Source organism: Natator depressus, chromosome 2 (assembly GCF_965152275.1).
Source record: "Natator depressus isolate rNatDep1 chromosome 2, rNatDep2.hap1, whole genome shotgun sequence".
Classification (NCBI taxonomy): domain Eukaryota; kingdom Metazoa; phylum Chordata; order Testudines; family Cheloniidae; genus Natator; species Natator depressus.
This window is the reverse complement of record NC_134235.1, coordinates 175285970-175313406: the sequence shown is the minus strand read 5'-3', so window position 1 is coordinate 175313406 and position 27437 is coordinate 175285970. Positions and strand designations below refer to the sequence as shown.

At 41.5% G+C, this 27437-nt stretch overlaps 1 protein-coding gene across 4 annotated transcripts in view; it reads right to left on the bottom strand.

The window, feature by feature from the left end:
- The window catches only part of ELMO1 (engulfment and cell motility 1), a 418423-nt gene that overhangs the window by 299132 nt on the left and 91854 nt on the right, over window positions 1–27437 (bottom strand). For all 4 annotated transcript variants that reach the window (XM_074945335.1, XM_074945337.1, XM_074945338.1 and 1 more), the window contains 2 exons: window positions 24708–24780; window positions 4495–4545 (listed from right to left, as the gene is read on the bottom strand). In XM_074945335.1, coding sequence (XP_074801436.1) covers window positions 4495–4545; window positions 24708–24780 — 124 coding nt within the window. The remainder of the gene's footprint in view (window positions 1–4494; window positions 4546–24707; window positions 24781–27437) is intronic.

Sequence of the window (27437 nt, the reverse complement as noted above, 5' to 3'; positions counted from 1 at the left end):
GAACAGTCACTAGAATAAGGGTTTACAGTATCTGGTGTATAAAATATACGCATGAATGTTCACAAACAGTAGCAGATGCCATTCTGGTTACTGCATTGGAGGACAGACAACTGTCCTTTACGAATATTTTCACACTGTACAATAATAACAACTCCCTTATCCATCTACACACCCATCACTAGAACAGAAAAATCCCAGAATGGGCAATCCCAGACAAACTGATGTTTCACTCTCATAAATGCATATAAAAAGATAAATGCTGGATAAGATACATAAGATAATTCCACAGAAACATAACTGGGCACAGGGGGAAAAATGTGTCATGGAAAATGGCAAAAATACTATGTAGTGCATACCGAGATATTGAGGAAGATAATATGAGAGTAAAGATAAATAGGAAAGCTAGAAAGATGAGAGCCAAGATAATCTGAGAGAAATTCAATCTATACTCAAGTAACCTAGGAGACAGAGTGTGCGAGTGTTTTAAAGAGGCAGCAAGGGGAAGCATTGTTTAGGGAAAAAACAGTCCTCAGAGAATCACATGAAACATGAACTTTGCAAACAGATCTGAAGAAACAAAGAGACAGGTCAAATTCCCAACAGGTCTGACAATTCACATTCAAAGTTCCAACTCAGTGAAATTTCAAATAGGCAAGTCATAAATCTCTAAAGGAGACGGTTTATAATGGATTTAGCAATGTGCCAGTAATTACTGCATTGCAAAAGTGATGCTATAATGATTTAGCGAAAAGAAGCCAAAGTCTAAAAAAGAACAAGTAATCTCAATTGGTGATAATTAAAAGAAAAATCACTGTACTTATACTTAGGGTTTCAGATTTAATTGGGCGGGGAAGGGGGGCGGGTGGAAGAACCCTCACTGTCTCACTTTCAAGTCTTTCTGGCTGTAGGGGATAAAAACCAGAAACTCACACCTGGAAGTGAAAGCATTGTGTAAGGGTGGGCATTTGCCCATGGAAATGGAGATTACTTACCTGTAACTGGAGGTTCTTCAAGATGTGTGGTCCGTATCAGTATTCCACACATGGATACGCATGAGCACCACGTGACTGAGTCCAGAATTTCTTTCAAGCAACATCCATTGGTATGTACAACATGTCGTAGCTCTCCTCATGCTCCCAACTGAGGGCATAAAGGCTGGTGCTGGCCAACATCTCTCCAGTTTCCCATTCTTACTGCAGCATACCCAATCCACAGCAGAGGGGACAGAGGGAGGGTAGTGGAATATAGATAGGGACCACACATCTCAAAGAACTTCCACTTACAGTTAAGTAACCTCCATTTCTTCTTTAAGTGATGGTTGTGATGTGTATTCCGGATGTGAGAAATTAACAAGGAGTAGTCAAACTGGGGGTGGGTGCAGGGAAACAGAAGTGATAGCTGAATGTAGCACTGTTGTCCCCGCAGCCGTATCCACAGTTGAGATTGTACCATGGTATAATGTTTTATGAAAGTATGCAAAGAGCCACCTTTTCTTTACAGAAGGTGGGCCAACCATAAGTACTCCCAGTTCACTGACTCTTGTTGCCGATGTTATAGCTATCAGAAAGGCCACCTCCATGCACAGACAGGTCATAAAGCATGTAGTCAGCGACTCAAAGGGAGTCTTAGTGAAAGATGACAGAACAAAACTGAGATCCCACTGAGATACAAACGTCACCACTGGTGGAAAGGTTCTGAGAATCCCCTTCAAAAATATAGTTGTGACAGGGTGTGTCAAAATCATACAGTTATCCACTGGAGGATGGAAAGTGCTAATTGCTGCTAAATGAACCTGCAGGGAACTGAACGCAAGATCCAAAGACTTACGGGTAAGTAGATACTCTAAGATATCAGGGATTCCAATGGAGTTCAGTGACAAATTGTGCTGATGAGCCCAAGTGGAGAAATGCTTCCATTTAGCTGAGTAACAGCTTCTTGGCCAGTTCACTTGCCCCAAGGTCAAACATATCTGATGAGTGTTCTCTAAAAAAGGGGCTTCTTAAATGTTTTCATGGAATGACCACATCCTAATTCAGTCTTGTGGACTTGCATCTCACCCTTCCCATCCTCTATTAAATGACTGACTTCCCTTTCCATTTACAATAGCACACCATCCTGGTGACAGCTAATTATTCTGTTATGTTAAAGCAAGTTTCTGAAAGCATTAGTGTATTCTTAGCTGTATGTAGCATAAGGGTTTTGTCCATTCTGCAGAATTACACAATTTATATTTGCTTTTCAGTGTCTCCTCCACATGTTCTGTTGTTCTTGGCTGGAAACAAGGAGGAAGGACAGACATGTGGCAATCCAGCTTCCCAGGGCAAACAACGGGGGCTCAGTGTAGGTCCCAAGCCCACAGATTGAAAACTCCTGCTCTATCTACCTTAGGTACTTATATAGTGCCCATTATTGTAGTACTTAGAGAACAAAGATTTTCTTCTAGCATACGTACATGGAAAGCACCATTAATCTGTAAACTTTAAAGAGTACAAAAATGCCATTCACTAGCAACACCCAACCCTTTGAAAAGGTCCCCCAAACCACAGCCACAGTTTTAAAAAAATGTAAACATTTGAGAATAAAACACTGGAATTAGGTAAAAAATAAATAAATCAATGCTGGAAATTAGAAGGTACCGTGGCTCCAACATGGAGTAGATGGCACGGGTACTTTTTGAGGAATTGTGCTGAGGGTTTGTGTGGTACTCTTTGCTGACACATCAACACAGATTTTGCTTGGTTTTATAGGATTACAATTTTAGGCAACAGGGATGTCAGGTCCCCCTTTTCAGAGGGATAGATATGGATTGGTGCCTGATTCCCTGAAAACCACAGAGACTGGGAGGTATTGAGTAAGTCCCCACCTCACCTCTTCCTGAGGCATCCCAGGAAAGGGGGTTAGATTCACAGGAAGCCTGAGCCATCCTATGAGGCCAGGTAGCTTCCTAGGTATTAGGTTGTCCTGGGTTGCAGGCCATGATACAGCTTGGAAGTAAGCCAGGTTCTGAGAGGGCCTTGCTCTTAAACTGCTGTTAAGCTTTGGGAATGTGGTACTCTGGAGTTGAGCATGAAAAAAAGAAGGCATGTGACAGAGAGTACCACCTATTGCCTTCTCTCTTTTTACTGCTGCTGGACAGGTCACCTTATGAGAGGTTATGCTCTCATGGAATGAATAAAGTTCCATTCGCTTGCCCAAAAATTCCAGATGTCCATCTGTGTCCTTACTGTGACCTTCCATTCCCTATTTCTACTCCAACATATCTTCAACTTTGCTATTTGCATGCCCAGTGTCTGGTGACTGCAAACATCAAGTTTGATGGGGTGGGTGTGAACAGAGAGGTCAGTATGACTTGGTGAATTATCAGTAAGATACAGAGCTTTTCATTTCTTTACTACAGGTTAGAATCCAGACTAGATTTCCCATAGCTGAAAGCTGCTAAGCGGTTCAATGGTCTATGTGAAATGAATTAATGGTCTCAGTCCAGGTCCTAATAGACAGGTCTTCACATCACAAAGCTTCCTTTGTAACTGGTACCCCTTTTGGCAGCCTCATCTGAAGCCAAGGATTGAATGGGCAGGACCTTTTTCATCCCTAGATTTGATCCCACCAGAATAGAGTTGAGATTGTTTAAAGGAGTTGCTTTGCCTGGGGACTGAAATTTTCAGAACACTGCATTGAATCTGCCGTGGCTACCATGACCAGACAAACTCAGGTAAACTGTTTTAGCAAGATAGCGCATTGGTGAGGCAAGATGGAGAGAGCTGTATTGCTGATACCCATGCTGCGGATAAACAGAGGCTTTCAATATGTGGCAGTATAGCTGAGAGCCCAGAAATGGGTCATGATAGGAATCTGGTGAGTCCCACCCACCAGCAAAAGGGAGGGGCATAAAATGCAAAATCTCACTGTCACTAGGAACCTGAGGAGGAGATAAGGAAGAGCAGTTCACTCAGTCATCCTCTCTCTCCCCCTTCTGTCATCCCAACCCTACCACGTGCCTTTAACCCAAACATAGTAGACCTCTCCCCATCCTGTCCTCCATCCTCCCTCCCAATTCTGAACTCTGGAGCAGACACAGTTTCTCTGATGGAGGCGTTGGTGCCATCTTCACAGACTGGAAGCTGTGCCACCTTGGAGATGAGTGCTGTGCAAATGGGGTGGGAAGAGAGGTTAGACAGAAGTACCCAGCAGCACCAACCCTAAACCACAAGCCCCACACCCAGCAATACCGGCCCTCTTCCAGATGAGTGAAAACCCTCCAAATCTCACAATCCATTGCAGTTGGACTGTGGGATACAGTAGATCATTGGGGCAACATTTTACACCATTTTGAGCATCACAGACCCCAAAAACATAGAGAACCACTAATTCTCAGTCCCTTCCATGAGCTTCTGAATTCAGTACAAGAAAAAAATTCATAGTAATCACCTCAACCAAATCATCATTATGGGAGACTGAAAAAGTTTAAGGAGAGCGAACAGAATGGTAACTTACTGGAGATGTTGTTAATCGAAGGATCGCTCCGTTTTTAATTTCATTGCGATTCTGAAAGAGAAAATCCAAAAGGTTTTATTCCCTCTAATTACAATCAGCTCACACAAAAGGTGCAACACACACAGGATAGAATACAACATTAAACCAGCAACAATGCTTTGTCTGTGTAAGTGTGTGAATGCCTCCCCACTGCATATGTACGCTAAGATACACAATTTCCCCCTTGTTATGCAGGCTACCCATTGTTAAAGCAAGAAATAGAAATATATATATTCTTCATATGAATTTTTAAACAGATTTAAACCATTTTAAGAATGACTTCATGTATTGCAGAATTTAGCTACCATTGACAATTTCTAAATATTTCTTTGAAATATACCATAATAGACATAAATAACTGGCAGTAATGTCTGGCTCTAAACTTGTGCTGCATAGCTGAGGAGTTTGTAAGATTGCTGAAACCTATCATTAAACATCTGCAGCATTTAAATGTTATCCCACAGGCTCTTCATTTTCTAGAACAAGAACATGCTGACAAACCACTGGAACCAGCCACTGAGCTCTGCCACCACTGTTTTGCACCCACCCTCCAACAAAGATGCTGAAGGGTTAATAAGTCAAACTACGTCACTGATGTCTGCAAACTCATTTATACCACAAGTCATTTCTCACATAGTTGGCAGAAAGAGAAGGGATAAGATATTTTCTTTTGGCTAAGCTCATATAAAATGTTAAATTAAACTAAGATGCCTGCAGGAAGCTAAGAATCTCGTAACAGTTTTTGAAAGAGTATGGGATAAGCCAATCTTCTGTCCAATAAGCCTCTTTAAAAAAAAAGAGATTCTAAGAGAGATTCTATAGCCCAAGACAGCCTGTGAAGTACTACCAAACATATAATAGCACATTTGCCTATGCTGCACCTGACCAAAAGCTAAATTGATGTCAAACTCCCACTGAGCTTCAGTGGCCTTTTGATGAGTCCCAAAGTCTCAGTACTACCAGTATTTACCCTGGTATTTTGTAACAAGCTTGGGGATGCCTCTAGTGCAAACCCAAATTCTGATTACACATTTATGTTTTTCTAAAAGATATGCTCTAGTTCAAACCGGAAATTTTTTTTGGTAAATTCTATGGCCTAAATGATCACAACGGTCACTTCTGACTTCAGAATCTGTTAATCTCTTACTTTGAGACACTGTTTTAACTTTTTAAAATGTTATATTAGTTTAAAAAAAAATCCAGCAACGTGTGATTAACCAATCTGAGGTAAGAGGTAAAACAGTGATCCTGAGTTCCTATAACTGCAAAATGCAACAGTTTGATTGAAAATAATTATATTATCGTTTTATCTATTTCTTTTATGAGAATACAGAGCACCAAAATGTAGAAGAGAGCAAAAACATTTCAAGTGACTGCAGTGTAGAGTGTTCCATAGGTTGATGTTTGGGGAGGGGGGACTTTTTTTTTTTTTTTTAAAAGCGATTTTCCCCAACTCTCCCTACCCCTATGCAGCGCAACAACAAAATAATATAAATAAGATGTATCCTGCTTGAAACCAAGGTGATTAAACGGGTCACTAAATAAGGTCCAGTACATGGTCTCTCTCCTGGTATTCAGAGCAATTCATGAGATTGGCTCTAGCTACTTCAGAGAGATCACGTCTCCATCCACAACATAAATGCAAAACTAATTTCTTCAATTTTGCTTTCCCCACAATAATATTTTCTTTCTCTCTGTCATCACCCCACCCCACCCCCGCCCACAAGTAAATAAAGATCTCTATTTCTTCGGCAGTCTTGGAATGGGGGCGGGGGAAGGGGGAGAGACTATTCATGTTATTTGTAATTCCAGGCTAGGTACTTGAAAGCTACTCAGATATTATGGCATTGGGGGCTATATGGGGGGGAGGGATAGCTCAGTGGTTTGAGCATTGGCCTGCTAAACCCAGGGCTGTGAGTTCAATCCTTGAAGGGGCCATTTAGGGATCTGGGGCAAAAATTGGAGATTGGTCCTGCTTTGACCAGGGGGTTGGACTAGATGACCTCCTGAGGTCCCTTCCAACCCTGATATTCTATGATTCTAAATAGACAGAGTAGGTAAATATTTGCCTAAATAAATGCCAGCCCACATTATATAGAGTTGTACAGAAAAAATGAACCACAGTGCGTAAGTAGTGCTGGGAGAGATTTTGTTTTGACCTTCCTGCCGTGTTCATTTCTCTGGCTGGGTCTATACCAAGATTTTCAGACCCCAAATTCTCAATGGGCAGTGGAAGTTGTAACGTAGACAAGGCTCAGACATTTTTTTTTTTTTATCACCAAGCCATCATACCTCGCTCAGAGTAGAGTACAGTAACACTTTCCTACACTACAGCTTCCATCAGTGCTATCACTGTGAGCTGCTCTCATTGAGAATTAGCAGTCTATAAAATCCTACTGTAGACAAAGGTTTAAGGAAAAAAATATATTCCCTTTTATCTGAATGCATCCAAAGCATCAGTTTTCTAACACAGTAGGCTAGCGACACTTAAAAAGGGGTTAGCTTCTCCCCAATCAAAAATCCAATTTTGTTTATCCATTCTAAATAATGACTTAAGAGCCTGCAAGGAAACAATCTGTAAGCACACAATTAGACCAAGAGGATTTTTTACATTAACTGCATGGTGCAGTATTCAGTATGCCAGTTAAATTTCAACAACAACGTTTATACACATCTAATCTGCGTAGTGGTAGAGAGACTGTATCTGGAGTTCTTACTCAGGATACCTGAATGTCATTTAAACACAACATCTTGGATTCTGGCATTCATGTTCAGAACACAAGGGTCAGTGTTATTTAGGGTAGGATATGCCATTATTATCTAGGATGTAAAAAGTGCATTTGTTTTCCAAGGTATTTGGAGAAACCTCCTACCAATCTCTGTTTCACACAGACACAGCAGATTCATAAACAACATAATCAAGATGACAGGTTTCAGAGTGGTAGCTGTATTAGTCTGTATCAGCAAAAACAACGAGGAGTCCTTGTGGCACCTTAGAGACTAACAAATTTATTTGGGCATAAGCTTTCGTGGGCTAGAACCCACTTCATCAGATGCATGGAGTGGAAAATACAGGAGCAGGTATAAATACATGAAAAGATGTGAATTGGCTTACCAAGTGTGAGGTTAGTCTAACGAGACAATTCAATTGACAGCAGGATACCAAAGGAGGAAAAATAACTTTTGAAGTGGTAATGAGAGTGGCCCATTTCAGACACTTGACAAGGTGAGAGTAACAGTAGGGGGAAATTAGTATTGGGGAAATTAGGTTTAGGTTTTATAATGACCCAGCTACTCCCAGTCTTTATTCAGGCCTAATCTGATGGTATCCAGTTTGCAAATTAATTCCAGTTCTGCAGTTTCATGTTGGAGTCTGTTTTTGAAATTTTTTTGTTGAATGCCACTAGCCGTCACCTACAGCCCCCAAATAAAACCTCTCCAGCGCATCATCAAGGATCTACAACCGATCCTTAAGGACGATCCCTCACTCTCACAGACCTTGGGGAACAGGCCAGTCCTCGCTTACAGACAGCCACCCAACCTGAAGCAAATACTCAACAGCAACTACACACCATACAACAAAAACACCAACCCAGGAACCAAACCCTGGTGCCAACTCTGTTCACATATCTATTCAAGGGACACCATCATAGGACCTAACCACACCAGTCACACCATCATGGACTCATTCACCTGCACATCTACCAATGTGATATATGCCATCATGTGCCAGCAATGCTCCTCTGCCATGTACTTTGGCCAAACCGAACAGTCTCTAAGCAAAAGAATAAACGGACACAAATCTGACATCAGGAATCATAACATTCAAAAACCAGTAGGAGAACACTTCAGTCTCCCTGATCAGTCAATAACAGACCTAACAGTGGCAATTCTAGAAGTGGTTTATCTTTCTTCTTCCTACTCTGCCCAAATCACAGGCATCATGGGCACATCAGACTTCTAATGAAGTAATAGCATTTAAAAAGTGGGCCCAGGGTCATTAAAAGAGTCCCCTAACCAAGGATAGGGATGAAGATATATTCATTTCAATTCCAAGATGCCATCAAAACAGCCAAGTCAGCCAAGTAAGGAGAAGTTTGCGGGAAGAGCACTTAAGAAAACCTACCAAGCAAGTCAAAAGTTAAATGCGTCATGTAGTGGGTCCTCTCACTTTTATAATGATTATATCCACTGAAATGCATCGTGACTTGGCTTGCTGCAATTGGTTGGAAGGGAATGTGCTGGCGGTGGTGATTCATTTTTAAAAAACAAAACCAAAAAACATATTTTGGGAAGGTCTGGGAGCTTTGGTTCTTGGGCTCAATATTTCATTAATTTTTAGATTTGTACAAATTAGACATGGGTCTGTCTAAGAGGGCTCTTTCTTAAACAATATTTAAGCAACCCAAAAATACTTTAATCACACATTTACATCCAAAATAATTATTGCTTCTTCATTTTTGCAGTTTTTTAAAAATTTACTAAACTTCTTCTCTCCTTAAATGCCACAAAAGAGTTTTCATTTTTAGGATTTATGAGATATATTTTAGTTCCATCTCTGTAACATTTTCTTTGTCCAAGCTGAGAGCACTGCAAGTAGTAAACAAATGTATACATTCAAAAATGTTCAATTTAATTTTTTTAAATTCATTTTTAATAACCTATGATATTGTTTGGCAGGAGTCACCAGGTGGTGAAGCTATACATAGTTTCAAAGGTTCTTTTTCTTGGCATCTGACCACTGTTCAGTCTTTGAAACAACGCTTGCATGGTTCTGTTAATTTTGTAATTAAGTTTCTTTTGGGGTGTGGGGAAGGGAGAGCTGTTGCAAGCAATAGGAGAATTTGCTCTCTGTATTAATCTAACCAGAGAGAAATTTTTGTTGCCCCCTAGAAACCAGGCATTAACAGTTTGGCTGAGATTCCAGTGTTACTAATTCATGATTTTGTCATGAGTCTCACAATAATTATTGTTTTCGTTAAAACCACAGCTCCTGGAATCAAGTGGATATGTGATGATTTCACCCTTCATTCTTAAAGAAAAAGTAAGTCTTCAGCACTCGTGGCTGTGGAGAAAGCTTCAAAATGTGGCCCCAGGGCACCCTAAAGGTTCATAACACAGAAGGCAAATAAAAAGAACACCAAATCTATTGTTTTTACATAATCTCATGATTTTTGGTGAGCCTGACTCGGGATTTTTGAACGTTTGGGGTTGGCAATACTGGATTCCTAAAAGAGGGGATTGTCTGTGTCCTGTTTAACCACCTCTGTTCAAAGGCTGGTGTATATACACAGAGTAAGAAAATATCAAAACTTTCCATCACTGATTTATCCTCCAATAGGAAGTCCCTGACATTTGATATTGCTCGCTCAGCAGAGGGGTGACAATATTAATAGTAATAGAAGTACATTTTTAAACATGTATTTTTAAAGATACCAAAAGCAGTTATTTCTGACAAATCTCTAATAAGAGGGCGGGTGTGCTATGTACAGCAAAATTGTTATATTTAGAATTTCTTTAGTAGCTATAGAAGTAATAGTCTATTCTATTATTGGGAAAGAATTTTTATCATTTAAAAACATTGTCTCCTCTACAGTCTTGTTAATTCAGAGATTTGATTCAGGTAAGCTCCATAGAGTTCAGGTCATATACGATACAATGTTCCATTTGCGAGAACGCTCAACAGGATTTGCCAATAACTTAGTTCCACATCAGCCTAGACAAGACTCTCCTAAAACGCTACAGGACTAGGGTGTCTAGGGGGAAAATCATTCTAGCAGACTGAATTTACAGACATTTAAATTTAGAGTATTACATTTAATGCTTTGGCCAATGTTATTGAAATCCCTACGGATCACTTGAACTGAGCCAGTCTCTAAATGACTCTGGCCAGACTACACCTGCATTCAGTATTGGCCCAGAAAGTAACAGAAAAATGTACACAAATTCAGACAGGCAAAAACGATCAAGCAGCTGCAGAGAATGACTTATGAGGAAGAATTAAAAAAATTAAAGAAGTTGACTCTGTTCCTCAAGTAGAACCCTGGAACCCCCGTATTCACCATTGTGATATGATTATGATATGTTCGGTACAAAGTATGCCTTCTGAGGTATCATTTGAGAAGTCATGATCTGTTGAACATTACTATCTTGTCGAATTGTGTGTGCTACCATTGTATCTGAAGTTATGAAGTTTTGCTATGTGCGTGTCACTGAAATATGTTGTGGGGTTGAGAGAACCCACAACTAGCCTTCAGACATGCCAAACCCACGAAAAAAAAAAATGCAGAAATTGGGCTTGTTTTGGCTTAATTGGCTTGTGAGTTGCTTGTTGGCTAGTTTTTGGCTTGTTTGGCTTGTAGCTTCACTTTTTGATTGGCTCCCGGCAAGCAGGGGTAAGGTGGGGTGTCAAGGTTCCTTCCCCACTCTGAACTCTAGGGTACAGATGTGGGGACCTGCATGAAAACCCCCTAAGCTTATTTTTACCAGCTTAGGTTAAAACTTCCCCAAGGTACAAACTATTTTACCTTTTGTCCTTGGACTTTATTGCTACCACCACCAAGCATCTAACAAATATATAACAGGGAAAGAGCCCGCTTGGAAACGTCTTTTCCCCCAAAATCCTCCCCAAACCCTACACTCCCTTTCCTGGGGAAGGCTTGATAAAAATCCTCACCAATTTGCATAGATGAACACAGACCCAAACCCTTGGATCTTAAGAACAACGAAAAAGCAATCAGGTTCTCAAAAGAAGAATTTTAATTGAAGAAAAAAACTGAAAGAATCACCTCTGTAAAATCAGGATGGCAAATACCTTTCAGGGTAATCAGATTCAAAACATAGAGAATCCCTCTAGGCAAAACCTTAAGTTACAAAAAGACACAAAAACAGGAATATACATTCCATTCAGCACAGCTTATTTTATCAGCCATTTAAACACAACAGAATCTAACGCATATCTAGCTAGATTACTTACTAAGTTCTAAGACTCCATTCCTTTTCTGTTCCTGGCAAAAGCATCACACAGACAGAGAGAGCCTTTGTTTCTCCCCCACTCCAGCTTTGAAAGTATCTTGTCTCCTCATTGGTCATTTTGGTCAGGTGCCAGCAAGGTTATCCTAGCTTCTTAACCCTTTACAGGTGAAAGGGTTTTTCCTCCGGCCAGGAGGGATTTTAAAAGTGTTTACCCTTCCCTTTATATTTATGACAGGGGGGGAAAAGAGTCAGAGGTTCACAGAGGGCCCACTACAGTCCCAGACTGCATGCCAGGGGGATCTAGTCGCACTGAGTGTTGGATTCTTAGGGATTGGCTTGTTTTGAAATGGGATTAGCTTGATTTTTGTCTTATTGGGAAAGTCGGGGTGCTTATTTACCACGTGAAAGTTGGCAACTGTGCTAGCCTTTCAGCGGTAACAAATGAGCAACTAACACTGGACAGAGAGGAGTTGATGGCCCATCAAGAAGAATCCACTCTCCCAGACTCTTCAGAGAAGCACTTACACCAGGGGTGGCCAACCTGAGCCTGAGAAGGAGCCAGAATTTACCAATGTACATTGCCAAAGAGCCACAGTAATACATCAGCAGCCCCACCGCGCCCCCGCTCCCAGCACCTCCCACTCACCGGCAGCCTTCCCCACACCTCCCAGTCAGCTGTTTCGTGGCATGTGAGTTAAACCAGCCTTCAGAGACCGCAGCAGGGAAGACACTGCTGTGTGTTTACACTGTCAGCTACAAGTGCAGTGGTGTGGCCACAGCAGTAGCTCTTGCAATGCCACAGAGAGCAGTGCATTGTGGTAACTATCCCAGTGTACAAGTGGCTGCAGCGTGCTTTTCAAATGGGGGCGGGTGGAGTGTGACAGGGAGTGTGTTGTGTGTATGGGGGGGAGACAGTGTGTTTTGGGGGGCAGAGAGTGTGTCAGCATGCTGTCTTGTACGTTCAGACAGCAGCAGACCCCCCCGCTCCCCACCGCCCCTCTCTCTCTCTCACACACACACACACACACACACACACACACACACAAGCAGCATTCCATAGCAATGGTTTGCTTTGTCCCGGAGCAGATAAGTATGCCCTCTGTCAGAAACGGAGCTTTGAAAGGGAATATCTGCATACCTGCAGCCAAGTTCAAAACAATGACAAGAGTGGCCACTTGACTTCAGGGGATTATGGGACGTTTCCGGAGGCCAATCACAGCACAGTAATGCAACACGTCGTCCACACTGACACCTGGGCATTTCAGCCGGGGCGCAGCAAGCTTTATGCTTCTCATGGAGGTGGATTACCAGAAGCGCTCCAGCTGCAGAGTCCAGGCACTCTAAGTGCCTTGCCAGTGTGGACACCTCAGGAGTTAGGGCACCCAGGGCTTATTTAACACGCTCTGACTTGCAAGTGTAGCCAAGCCCTAAGAAGTGATCTCTCAGACTGCAGAATAGTCTGGCAAAGGAAGTAGTGGAAACCCCACTGCTTGAGTCATAGACCGGATAAAGCACTAGACAGTTTACGCCAGGGAGTATATTACACGGAATAATGCTGAAATGGCAGGGGAAAGAACTAGATAACCTACCAAGTTACTTCCATCTCTAAGTTCCATGCTGTCTCCCACTTTCATATTATCTACAGATGCTAAGGAAGTGCCAGGCTAAGCACTAAATCAGAAACCCCTGCTATTCAGCATGTTTGCTTACAACCCAGAAGAAAGAGATTAATACTGAAATGAAAGACTAAAAACTACAAAAGGTTCATTTCTTGTTCTACCTTTTACATAACCTCCCACACACAGCGTTTACAATGGTATGGTGGAATTTCACCAGAATATACAATTACAGGTCCTATTCAGAGAAAAATAGGTCAGGAGCAAAGGCACCTTTCAGACAGACCGAATACTAGTTACTTAACTATACTCTGGTTCACAAACAACAAGAAGATTCCATCTGTAAATGGAGCAAGGGGCTGGGTGGGGGAGGATGAAAAGCCAGGTGAGGACTGCACCATTTGCAAAACAATACAGAAGTAAAATGTTCTCAAAATAAATGGTGAGAAGCAATGCCTGCTCCATTTTCAAATGAAAATGAACTGTAGGAGGCATGAAAAGAAAAAAAAAAGTGGGACGTCTTCACAAGTGTCAGACATAAAAGTTTAAAAGCAATGAAAATATGACTGAATAAGAATTGACTGTACTCAACATGAATGAATGAAAGTTCCCTGCATTTAAAGACAATATGAAAGTTACATCAGCTTCATCAATAAGTGCTGAGCTGTAGTCACTGGCCAAAAGGGCATGCAGCACATTAATGACTGCAGATTAACCACCTTTCCCTCCACTTTTATGATTGTCTACACACACAAGTTTGCACCAATTGAGTTACACTGGTGCAAACTTGTGTGTAGACAATCATAAAACAAGTCATTTGAAGAATGACTTGTTTAGTAGCAGGTATAAACTAAACCAAATCAACCTAAGCTAAACCAGAATAAAATCATCAAACTCAGAATGTATTTTCACAGCCTTATTGCCCAAGTTTAACTAAAGGTATATCTTCAGTGCATCGTTAGCCCAGGGAATAGGTAACCAGGTCTGAATACCCAAGATAACCTAGTCCAGATGTGAGCAGCCACAATGCAAAGCCCTACTCAACTCACTGTGTTCTCATTGATGCTGTACTCAGCTGTGTATGTTGCTAGGACTTTGGGAGCATATCCCGTGGTTTTTTGTGCTGCATTAAGCTGGACCACTCTATGGGTATGTTGGCCCTGCAACTGGGAGCATGCCACCAGGCCCGGGCAGACAAATGCACTAGCTCTGCTCACCCTACCATGCTAAAAATAAAGAACAAAACTACCATGCTGGGTCAGACCAATGGTCCATCTAGTCCAGTGGCCAGGTACCAGAACTTCAGGGAAGCATACAGAACAGGGCAGTTGGAGTGATCCATCCTCATCTTCCCTTCCTGGCTTCTGGCAGTCAGAGGTTTAGGGTCACCTGAGCACAGGGTTATGTTCTTGACCATCTTGGCTAGTAGCCATTGATGGACCTATCCTCCAGAAACTTATCCAGGTTTGTTTTTTTTTAAACCCAGTTATAATTTTGGCCTTCAGAAAATTCCACGGCAATAAGTTCCACAGGTTAACTGTGAGTTGTGCAAAAACAGAAGTCCTACCTCTTGTTTGTATTTAACCTGTTTAAATTTCATCAGGTGACCCATGGCAGGGGGGAGGGATAGCTCAGTGGTTTGAGCATTGGCCTGCTAAACCCAGGGTTGGGAGTTCAATCCTTGAGGGGGCAATTTAGGGATCTGGGGCAAAGATTGGGGATTGGTCCTGCTTTGACCAGGGGGTTGGACTAGATGATCTCCTGAGGTCCCTTCCAACCCTGATATTCTATGATTATTGTGGGAAAGGGTAAACAACACATCTCTGTTCACTTTCTCCACACCAGTCATGATTTTATTAACCTCTATCATATCCCCCCCTTAGTCATCTCCTTTCTATATTGAACAGCCCTCATCTTTTTAATCTCTCCTCATACTGATGCTCTTCCATACCCTGGATCATCTTTGTCGCCCTTTTCTGAATCTTTTCCAGTTCCACTAATATCCTTTTGGAGATGGGATGACCAGAACTGGACACTGTATTCAAAATGGGGTGTACCGTGAATTTATACAATGGTATTACAAAATTTTGTGTCTTAGAATAGATTAGGAAAGGGATAGAAACTATCATTCTGTTTGCCTTTTTGACTACTAAAGCGCATTGTGCTGAAGTTTTCAGAGAACTATCCACGCTGACCCCCAACATCTTTATTGTGTGGTAACAGCTAATTTAGAATCCATCATTACGTATCAGTAAGTGGGATTTTTTTTTCCAACGTGCTTTACTTTGTCCTTATCAATGTTGAATTTCATCTCCCATTTTGTTGCGCAGTCACCCTGTTTTGTGACATTCCCCTGTAAATCTTCGCAGTCAGCTTTGGACTGAATTATCTTGATTAATTTTTTATCATCTGCAAACTTTGCCACTTCACTGTTCACTCCCTTTTGCAGATCATTAATTAATAACACATTGAACAGCACAAGTCCCAATACAGTAGCCTGGTGAATACTGTGGTACAGCAGGTGGAATGGGCTAGCTACCTGAGTATAAGCCTGCCTGACCTCTTAGGTCCATACACAGTGGGCTAGCCCTTGCCACTGCCCATGTTGCAATGTCCACACTATTATTTTTAGCATGCTAGTTCGAGCAGGGCTAGCACATATGTCCACCCAGGCTAGGAGGTATGCTCACAGCTGCAGTGTAGATGTACTCTAAGATTCATTCCCAGCGAATTGTGGGAAAACTTGTTTGTCCTGAGCACAGAGGGGGAACTGTGGGAAGGCACTGGAGGACTATAAGAATATGAGTGATTCAGCCTGCATCCTTTCTGCAAAGCGGGCAGGTTACCAGCCCAAACAAAAGAGGACCCCAGCCCTAACCCACACCCCCAGCCATCCAACAAGCCTGGGTTAAAGCACCACCAAACTCAGCTGAGAGGTCTGTGTGTGGATCGGAGGAGGGTTAGGAGCAATATCTGGCTAAGAGCCCAGGCTAACTGCAGAGAAGACATACCCTAAATCAATTTCAAAGCTCCTCTTTAAATGAAACTGGTTCAACATTGTGTGTGTAGACAAGCCTTGGTCTCCTAAGGTGCTCCACTCGGTTCTGATGCTTTGTTGTGGAACATCACAACTGCTAAACACCAAGTGAACATGGGTCTGGCCCACAAGGACGCAAGCAGAATCAGGCCCTATACCTCAATACCATCATATGCAGGAATTATATAATACAAATGACCCAACGGTATTGACTTGATTGTCACAGCTCTTGCTCTGACATGTAGAGTAGTAAAGCAGAATATAGCATCCCCCTATAGTATATCCACCCCCTGCCTTACTCTCCTGCTCAAGATTGTAACTCTGGCCATGGGGGAAGGAAAGGAAGACAAAGCGGCTACTTGACTGACATTCCCTATTTCAAGTAAGTGCGTGGTGCGGGGGCAGAAAGTGAAAAGAGCTTTCATCCTCCCTGGCCCTTCACCACTTGCCAGCCAGAGTATCTGACCGGGCACACTGCAAGGAGTAAGCTACACCAGGATAAAGGAGCAGGAGAAATTTGTGACTGATCCTCAATGATCTTCAACAACAGATCCACTGTTTTAACCCTCTCTATTCCTTACGCAGGGCAGATGGTAAAGTTCCAACCTAGCCTTGTATCACTATGTAAATTGCACTTCTAAGAACCAGGATGGATAAACATCTATTTTTTTTTAATTTAAATCACATGCTTTTAAATTTCAATTAAATTTAACTTTGATTTTCTTTCAAAATAAACCTATTTAAAATTAAATTTGAAATTGAGAGCTATGTTAAGACCTAAACTACATATAATCTATTAAAATCAAGTGACTTAAATACCAAAAATAATGTTAATCAGTACACATTTGCTGCCAAGTTTTAAAGAAAGTCAAACATTTGAAGTCAATGGCTAAGCACCTGGAAGATCAGTTGTTGAAGTGCTAAACAAGTTTTTGACAACAATAGCCTCCTCTGCAGGTGCAGAAAGAATATTTTTTATTTCAGTTTATGCAACTAGTTCAGTTCAATGACTAGTTCATTCAAAGTTAAAAACGAACTGGGAGTTGGAAAAGCAGGAAAGCTTGTTTTCCTCCTCCAACATATGAATAAAAACTAGTTGAGAAAGATCTATAGGTTCTAAAATCTTGAAGGTCATGGGGACCAGAAATAGGGTTGCCAACTTTTTGATTTTAGAAAATCAAACACCCTTGCCCTGCCCCTGCCTTAGGCCCCACCCCATTAACTCCATTCCCCTCTCCCTCCATCGCTCACTCTCCCCCACCCTTGCTGACTTTCACTGGGGTGTGGCAGGGGGTTGGGGCGTGGGAGGGGGTGAGAGCTCCGGTAGGGGGTGTGGGCTCTGAGCTGGGGATGAGGAGTTTGGGGTGCAGGAGGGGGCTCCGAGATGGGGCCGAGGGGTTCAGAGTGTAGGAGGGAGCTCTGGGCTGGGGCAGAGTATTGGAGGGGGTGAGGGCTCCGACTGGCAGTGTGGGCTCCAGGGTGGGGCCAGCAATGAGGGGTTCAGGGTGTGGGAGGGGGCTCCAGGCTGGGACAGGTGATTGGGGTGCAGGGGAGGTGAGCTGGGGGTATGGGGCCAGAGAGGAGGGGTTTGGAGTGGAGGAGGGGGCTCAGGGCTGGGGCGGGGGGTTGGAGCATGGAGGGGGTTCAGGGTGCGGGCTCCAGGAGGGAGTTTGGGTGCGGGAGGGGGCTCAGAGCTGGGTAGGGGGTTGGAGCATCAGGGCCAGCTCTACCGTTTTTGCCGCCCCAAGCAGTGAAAAAAACCTGTCGCCGCCGAATTGCCGCTGTGGACGGCAGGAGAGAGAAAGAGAGAAGCTGCCGCCGAATTGCCACCACCACGGAAACTCTGCCACCCCTTTCTAACTGCTGCCCCAAGCACCTGCTTGGAACGCTGGTGCCTGGAGCCGGCCCTGCGGAGCATGGAGGGGAGGCAGGCTCTGGGAGGGAGTTTGGGTGCGGGAGAGGTCTCTGGGCTGGGGAAGGGGTTTGGGGTGTGGGCTCTGAGTGGCGCTTATGTCAGGCGGCTCCTGGAAATGGCCAGTATGTCCCTCCGGCCCCTAGGCGGAGGCACGGCCAGGCAACTCCGTGCACTGCCCTCGCCTGCTGGTGCTGCCTCCACAGCTCTCATTGGCTGTGGTTCCCAGCCAATGGGAGCTGTGGAGCCAGCACTCGAGGTGTGGGGGGGAGCACACAGAGCCTTCGTGGCTGCCCCCGGGCCTCGGGGCCACAGGGACATGCTGTCCGCTTCCGGTAGCCTGCCTTAGCCCCCCCGCACCACTGACTGGACTTTTTTAACAGCACAGTCAGCAGTGCTGACCGGAGACTCCAGGGTCCCTTTTCGATCGGGCTTTCTGGTCAAAAACTGGATGCCTGGCAACCCTCACCAGAAACCAGGAGTTCAATTCACTAATTACAGAGAATACTTCCTTTGTTTAATAAATTAGTTTAAAATTAAAAACAAAAGCATGTGATAAACTTTTTCTCTTATGTATCCAGCACATTTAAGGTAATTGTATTTAACTGATAAAAAATTAAAATTCTGGTTTTATAGTTTTAAGTGATTGATTTTGAATTACCGTCCAAATGAGAGATTGTCAGAAAATGATGAATGATGCATTTGTTGTATACTATATGATTAATTTTTACTTGTAATTTTTGTCAATCAAAAATGTAAAAATTAGTAATCTGAATAAAAGCTATATGATTGCTTAAATAAATGTGTATGGCTATAGTGTGCCCTCCTGGTTAGCAAAAAGAAGCACCATATTTAGCGTAAAGGCTACATTTAATTGCAAATCATCCGTTTTAATGGCTACCAAACAATGACAATCAACCTTTCTTTAGGAACATAATTAAAAAATTAGAAATACAAAACTTGATTAATATCTATGATTTAAATCAAAATTTCCTTCATTCTCACTTAAATCATGATTAAAACTGATCATTTTAATTACTTTGATTTCAATCAATCCACCCTAATAAGAATTACAGCCACCACCACCCCTCCCCCCTTGCTCTCCCACAGTTTATAGGGGCCTTTTTTTTGTTGTTCGTACAACGCCTAGTACTATAGGATCATGATGCATGAGTAGGGCTCTTAGTCAGTACTATAATACAAATGAATAATAAGTCTGAACTATTTTAAGTACCTCCCAGTTACTATCCTGGGATAAAAGAATTGCAAATAACTGAATAAAACCAATGAAGAGGTCCCTTAAAATACTGGTTAGGTTTGTGGTTAAATTCTGGCACTATGTATAGGTAACTTACTTTCTTCTTACTGTCTTTGATAACTTCCTACATTTTCATAAAAACTGCTATAACATGTTGGTTTGTTTTTTATATAAACATTTTCATTTTATTTAATTTTTTCCCAAAAAATAACAGAAAAGAAAGCAACAAACAAACAAAAAGGAATGAGCAGGGAGGGAAAGAAAAGGAAGCTGTTATGCTTTTTTGTGGCACAGATATTATAGGCCACACCAAACCCTGGGACCCAAACACTTCTGGATATAGGGCAGTCTGGATCCAAAGCCTCTCTTTCTTCATTTGACCCATCTCTAGTAGAAACCCTGGCTGACCTGCTAAAACTTTGCCCTTACACTGATTGAGAAGGTTATTGTTAATCTTTTACACCGATTTCTCCAGGGACTATTTCATTTTGTTATGAAGTTAGAAAAGCCATGCGAACAGAGAGCTGGTTGGTATGTGTGTGGTTTTAAGGTGACGTGAGGAAATAAAGAACAGTTTCAAAGCTAGGAGTTCCCCGTGGGACAACCAAGACACAGATGTGCTGTTCACCACATGAAAATGAAAAATACAATTGAGAGCCATGAGTTAACAGTTCCATGTTCATAACTTTTTCACATCAAAATTTCCTACCAACCAAAATTATTTTCATTTGGTTTCATTCATTTCTTAAAAATAAAACTTTAGACATCATAAGGTTTGTAACCGGCATCTAACTGAAAGGCCATAAATTAACAAGTGACCAGCTCATCAAAGATATGACCTGCACATAGACTTTTGAATATCTATACAGGGACAGCTAATCTTTGCCAACAGTGCAAAACATTAAACTTGTGCTTTAGGGACGGCCCCTCATAAGAGGTCTGTGGGTCACCCAGCATGGCGGAGTTAAACTGCTCACTGCTGTTATCCATCTATTCATTAGTGTACTAGCTTCACTGAAGAACACAAGGTTATCATGAGCTCTGGCGTTTCCCCTGCGTTCACTTTGGAAGCAGCATCTTATTAAGCAAAAGATGGGGAGACCATGTAGAAGTGGCCTGTATAATCATCTCTTTATAGCATGCATCCAGCCGGCAGTGGTAAACAGTGAACAACATTAATAAAAGTCACAGACGTGTGAGTAATACTGGTGGCATTTAATGCTCTTCTCACTTATTTACATGACTCAGAGTCAGACACACATTTTTTCAGCATGGAATAAACAAACTCATCAAAATCTTTCTTGTAGCACAACCCAAAACGTTCTAAATGACAGTCTCTTCCCACCCAAACCATGAATTAAAAGCAACGAAAAGCTAGCAAACTTTCTTCTGAACCAAACAGAAAAATCCCAGAGCAAATCTTCTCCAAAACAGAAACATGAAACCCACCAAGGATAGAGGTTAGAGCTGAGTGGCCTGTGGAAATGTACCCCGATTCTTTTCTTCAAACAGCCTGTGTATTTCTCAAACTTTGCTTCTTAGAAACCTTCTCTGCACATACAGTACTTATGTGTAAACAGTCAAACTCAGTCATGCCTCATTCTCTGCAAAAACATGTGTCACAATTAAATGTGATGGGCAAAGCATTCCCATTATATAATTCAGGAGGGGAGGAAAAATATCTGCCATTTCCTAAATTAGTTCATTCAATAGTTTCCCCCCTGGAATCCTTTGAAGCGTCTATCCATTTGAATTTTAAAAAGAAAAAGAAACAAGAGGAAGGAGGGAGGCCCTGAAATGAACTAAGGCATGCACAGAAGGTTATCTGGTATGACTTAAACAGTTAAATGAAAAACCGTATATATGGTCTTATATATATATTTTAAATTATGAGCAGTCCCTTGAGAATTGCTAAATTTAGTCTTTCTAAACACTTTACTGTGTCATCAAAGTTCCCTTCCATTTTTTTCAGTTTTTTGCAGGGAGGGAAAGGGGGGGTATTAAACAAGAAAAATAAGCTTAAGTCCCAACTGGAAATACACGAAACAGCTCTATGACAACAGTAAAAAAGTGTCTTCCCAACTTAACAGAAGTCCATGCAACCTGGGATAAAACCAAATCGCTTTGTACACTGCACAATGCCTTGTACACTTGATCTCACAAACACTGCTCACTAGCATGGATAGCCTCATAAGTAAATGCACATGCTACTAAACTCTGCCCCCACAATTACTGACTATGAGGAAAATCCTTTGTGCTTATGTTAACACCTTCAGTTTGGCCATCATCATTGCCAGGACACAGACACAGAGAATGGTGTTTCAAATTAAAACAAACACTAACACCAAAAAAGTCAGTCAGCATGTACACAGTGGAAAATCAAATTTCAAAAATATCCACATAAATCTCTTGCAGTATGTCTATATCCCAGTCAGACATCTTTTTGTTTATAAACATGGCATAAAACTAGAACTGGTCAGAAAATAGGTTCTATCTACTCACCCAGAAAATTTTGACTTTTCAGAAAAAAACCCAAAACCTCAATATTTCAGCCAAAACCAAAAATATTTTGATTTGGAAATGCCACTGTGCTGCCTCATGCAAGTGGTCATTCAGGTGCCTCGTGCTCCCATTCTCCTCTATCGGCCAGGTTCCCTGGTTAGACTACTTCTTCCATGATGCACCGTAGTCTTCCTAGGGAATAGGAAGTGCATCATGGGAGATGTAGTCCAGCCAGTAAGCCCAGCCCATAGAAAAGAGAGGGGACACAAGCCACCATGTCACATATCTGAATCAAAATATTCCAGAAACTTTTCTGGTTCTCAAGTATTCCATTTTTCAATGAAAAATTGAAATTTTCTGTGGAAAGCAGATGCTTTCATTTGGTCAAAACCACAATTTTTTACAAAAACAATTTTGACAGAAAATTTTAACTGCCATACATAAGACCCAGCCAAACCATTTTCACTAAATAAAAATTCATTTTTTATAATGATCAATTTAACACTTTGACACTGATTAAGATGGTATCAAGAGATATTTATCACTTGGGAATTTAGTTATATTATTTTCCTGTGTGCAGCCCAGTTAGGGCCCATTCCAAAGCCCAGTGAAATTAAATGGAGTCTTCCCACTGATTTCATTGAATTTTGGATCAGGCCCTTACTGCACAGGTCAAGAGTACTGCCTTTGTAGCAACATACCAACTGCATTCTTTTGGCCAAATTCATCTCTGTTGTCATTTCAGTGAGCTCAGCAGAATTACACTAGACAGGAATGCAAACCTTTGAATTGTTTAAATGAATATATCCCACTTAATTAGTAAGTTTCCCATTTTTATTATAGTTACAATTAATTACGATTGAAGCTCATGCAATTACATATTTTTGTGAACTGCCCATTGCCATGGCATCTGGGCCCCAAAACGACTTAAACCAACATCACACATACAAAGCTGGAGTAGAAGTTCAGCATGTAACAGGGAGGTGGCAAGTATTACACAGTCCTTGCAGCTAATTTCTACTAGATCAATCAGCCACTTAGAAAAAAGGGAAGTGGTGTACTGAAGCTTTCTTTAGCCTTCAACAAATACTGTACATCTTACATGTTTTAATTTCCTCTATGCTGCTTCCCAGTGAATATGTACATGCACAAACAGCAGCAGCAGAGGGACTGAATGTCTGAAGACTAAATGAGCTTCATAAACATTAAGACTGGGCACCATCAGAACTCTTATTTTACATTTTAAAACTATTTACCACTGTAATTCTGAAAACAAGGAAACAAATTTTAATGAAAAAAAGTCATCAATAAGTGCTAGTTTCTCCCTGACTTATGTTGATAGTTAGCTTACGCAGTCAGCTAACATTTATATTTTGCACCCTTGCTCTCCCTTTGAAACTTGGAATCTTCCATGTAGTCATGCAGTATACTTTCAGGTTCAAGATATGACAGCACCTCTAGCCCCAGCCAATTCACCCTGCCCGTCTCTTCTCTTTCTCTCTCCCCGCGTCCCCCCAAAAAACCCCCCACAGTGAAAAGCGTTTAAATAATTGAAAGGTTTGCACACAAACCAATATAAGACAACAAAATTTAGAGATAAGACTAACTGTATCCTCAATTGAACTGGCTCAACAAAACACAAATATGTAAGATCAGTGTGTGAGGCTGTGTACCACATGTATTATAATACTTAGTTTATGATAATTTCCACCTGAACTGTGAATTCCTTGCCAAAAAAAAGAAAAAAGGTGAGTTATATTGTGCAGCAAATTTTTTTTGTCTCCACTGATTTTATATGGTCATGGGTTGGGCTACACCTCATTGAAACTGCTCTCGAAAACAAAGTCCTTCATTTAGGACAGTTATAAGAAGCCATTAAGCTCCTTTATGGAATCAGATAGCAGAAACAAAAGGGACCTCCAACCAAAACACTGGCATATGTCATCACCCAAAACAAAGGCACTGGTGAGGCTGCTCAGGAATTTCAACTATGCGGGCAGAGGGGCTTCAGTGAGTATTGTTTTAGCAGAAGGGTGTGCTCTGTGCTGAGAAAAGCAGGAAAAAGACCAAAGGAGAAGGCAGACAGCAAGGAAGCACCAGACATGGAAGCACTTGAAAAAAACTAAAATCCTGAAAGAGCGTAGCAACTGTGGGCAGTCAAAAAGAAACTGTCTTCTGTTTGAATTCTCCTGTGTCCTAGCAGATAGGATTTTGTACATAAACAAGGAGGATTATATCAAAGATAGAACTGGCTATCATCAATTTCACCTCCTAAAGGAACCACCACGCAGGACCCTGAATTTTAGCTAATCACTCAAGTCAAAAAGAGGTCACAATGTGTAATCATCTACATATTGTGCTCAAGTCTAACCAGGGTTAGATGGCACAATGGTAAAAATGCCACTGATGCTACCATTGATTCAACTGCACCACTGATGGTAAATAACAGGGCTGTACTTTGCCTCTAAATTTGATGCGCTATAATCTTTATTTTTCACTGATTTTAGTGGCAGTGAAGTAGCTCTAAATTTGAACAGAATTTGCTGCATTTAATCATTCTCAGAAATATTATTTAATTAAGAAGAAATCAGTTCAGTACATTGACCATCCTTGCCTAATGGGAAGCTTCACTAAAAAAGCACTCAGATATTTCAATTACACTCTTGTATGTAGAATTATGTTATGACAGTGTTTCCAGCAAGAGTTTAGATGATGCAAGCCTGATCCATTACAACCTGGTTGATTCACGTACTCTAAAATTAAAAGTTAAAATTAAAATTTTCCTTTAAATTAGCTTGAAAACCAGCTTGTTAGTGCAATAATATTTGAAATAGAATATGCAAAAAAAAAAATCATGTCAAGTGGTTTACCTACCTTTTCTGTGATATAGAAATTGGAACTATCAGCATGCTGCAGTGCATAACATTCATGGTTCACAAGAGACCACCTTAAAAATATGAAAATATATGAATAAGAAAGTGAAAAAGAAAAAAAGAAGCCTCGTTATTGGTGTTTAACATTATCAACAATCAAGTGTCCATCTGTCTCACATACTGTCCTATCTATGACAGGTTTCAGAGTAACAGCCATGTTAGTCTGTATTCGCAAAAAGAAAAGGAGTACTTGTGGCACCTTAGAGACTAACCAATTTATTTGAGCATAAGCTTTCGTGAGCTACAGCTCACTTCATCGGATGCATACTGTGGAAACTGCAGAAGACATTATATACACAGAGACCATGAAACAATACCTCCTCCCACCCCACTCTCCTCCTGGTAATAGCTTATCTAAAGTAATTGCTCACCTCTCCTTACAATGTGTATGATAATCAAGTTGGGCCATTTCCAGCACAAATCCAGGTTCTCTCACCCCCCCCCCCCCCCGCTTTTCCAAAAACCACACACACAAACTCACTCTCTTGCTGGTAATAGCTTATCCAAAGTGACCACTCTCCCTACAATGTGCATGATAATCAAGGTGGGCCATTTCCAGCACAAATCCAGGTTTTCTCACTCCCCCACCAGTCGGAGAACACTTCAGTCTCTCTGGTCACGCAATTACGACATGAAGGTCGCTATCTTACAACAAAAAAAACTTCAAAACCAGACTCCAGCGAGAAACTGCTGAATTGGAATTCATTTGCAAATTGGATACTATTAATTTAGGCTTAAATAGAGACTGGGAGTGGCTAAGTCATTATGCAAGGTAGCCTATTTCCCCTTGTTTTTTCCTACCCCCCCCCCCGCCCCCAGACGTTCTGGTTAAACTTGGATTTATGCTGGAAATGGCCCACCTTGATTATCATACACATTGTAAGGAGAGTGGCCAGTTTGGATGAGCTATTACCAGCAGGAGAGTGAGTTTGTGGGGCGGGGGGGGGAGGGGGTGTGAGAAAACCTGGATTTGTGCTGGAAATGGCCCACCTTGATTGTAGGGAGAGTGGTCACTTTGGATGAGCTATTACCAGCAGGAGAGTGAGTTTGTGTGTGTATGGGGGTGGGGGTGGGGGGTGAGAAAACCTGGATTTCTGCTGGAAATGGCCCAACTTGATCATCATACACATTGTAAGGAGAGTGATCACTTTAGATAAGCTATTACCAGGAGGAGAGTGGGGTGGAAGGAGGTATTGTTTCATGGTCTCTGTGTATATAATGTCTTCTGCAGTTTCCACAGTATGCATCCGATGAAGTGAGCTGTAGCTCACGAAAGCTTATGCTCAAATAAATTGGTTAGCCTCTAAGGTGCCACAAGTACTCCTTTTCTTTTTGCAAATACAGACTAACACGGCTGTTACTCTGAAACCTGTGGAAAGTATAGAAGATCTTATTATATACACACAAAAAGCATGAAAAAATACCTCCCCCCACCCCACTCTCCTACTGGTAATAGCTTATCTAAAGTGATCACTCTTCTTACAATGTGTATGATAATCAAGTTGGGCCATTTCCAGCACAAATCCAGGTTCTCTCACCCCCCCCCCCCCCAACTCACTCTCCTGCTGGTAATAGCTTATCTAAAGTGACCACTCTCCTTACAATGTGTTTGATAATCAAGGTGAGAAAACCTGGATTTGTGCTGGAAATGGCCCACCTTGATTTTCATACACATTGTAAGGAGAGTGGTCACTTTAGATAAGCTATTACCAGCAGGAGAGTGAGTTTGTATGGTGGGGGGGGGCTGAGAAAACCTGGATTTGTGCTGGAAATGGCCCAACTTGATTATCATACACATTGTAAGGAGAGGTGAGCGATTACTTTAGATAAGCTATTACCAGCAGGAGAGTGGGGTGGGAGGAGGTATTTTTTCATGCTTTTTGTGTGTATATAATAAGATCTTCTATACTTTCCACAGTATGCATCCGATGAAGTGAGCTGTAGCTCACGAAAGCTTATGCTCAAATAAATTGGTTAGTCTCTAAGGTGCCACAAGTACTCCTTTTCTTTTTGTCCTATCTATAGATTTCAACACGTCCACTCAACAATGAGAAAAAACAATCATACATCCAAGGAGAAGAGAGAAGAGTACAAAAAACTCCACAACTCATTTAATGGAATATTGTTCCCTTTCTCCTCTCCTCCTCCCACCCCTGACAATTTGAAATGGAGAGCCCTCAGCTTGACCACTGAGTGATAGAAACAATGCAATAATATATTCCCTTCAAATGCCAAGGTTTAAAACACAAAAATCAATAATTTGATCACCTTCCATTACATTAACATTCAATATAAAGCATTTTATTAAAACAAAATTTCTTCATTACAGATAAATCCTAAATGGTAGTTACATCATATTCAAAAAACAAAACAAATAAACAAACATTCCAGAACAGCCCCATCCTGTCAACACTACTAAGTGGAGTTTTCACTATAACGAGTAGGATGCACTGAACTCATTACAACAGATGTGTGCCTATAACATCAGACCATTATGCTGGAAAACTCTCTAGGCAGGGAGCTTGTCTTGGTGACTCCTACAGCACTAGGCACACAGATGGTCCTTAACAAATTTAAAAAAACAGTAATACAAAAATCTACATGCCTTTAACTATATTTTAGCTGTAGTTTAATGAACTGTGAACTAGTTTCTGTCCTTCTGTATCACTAG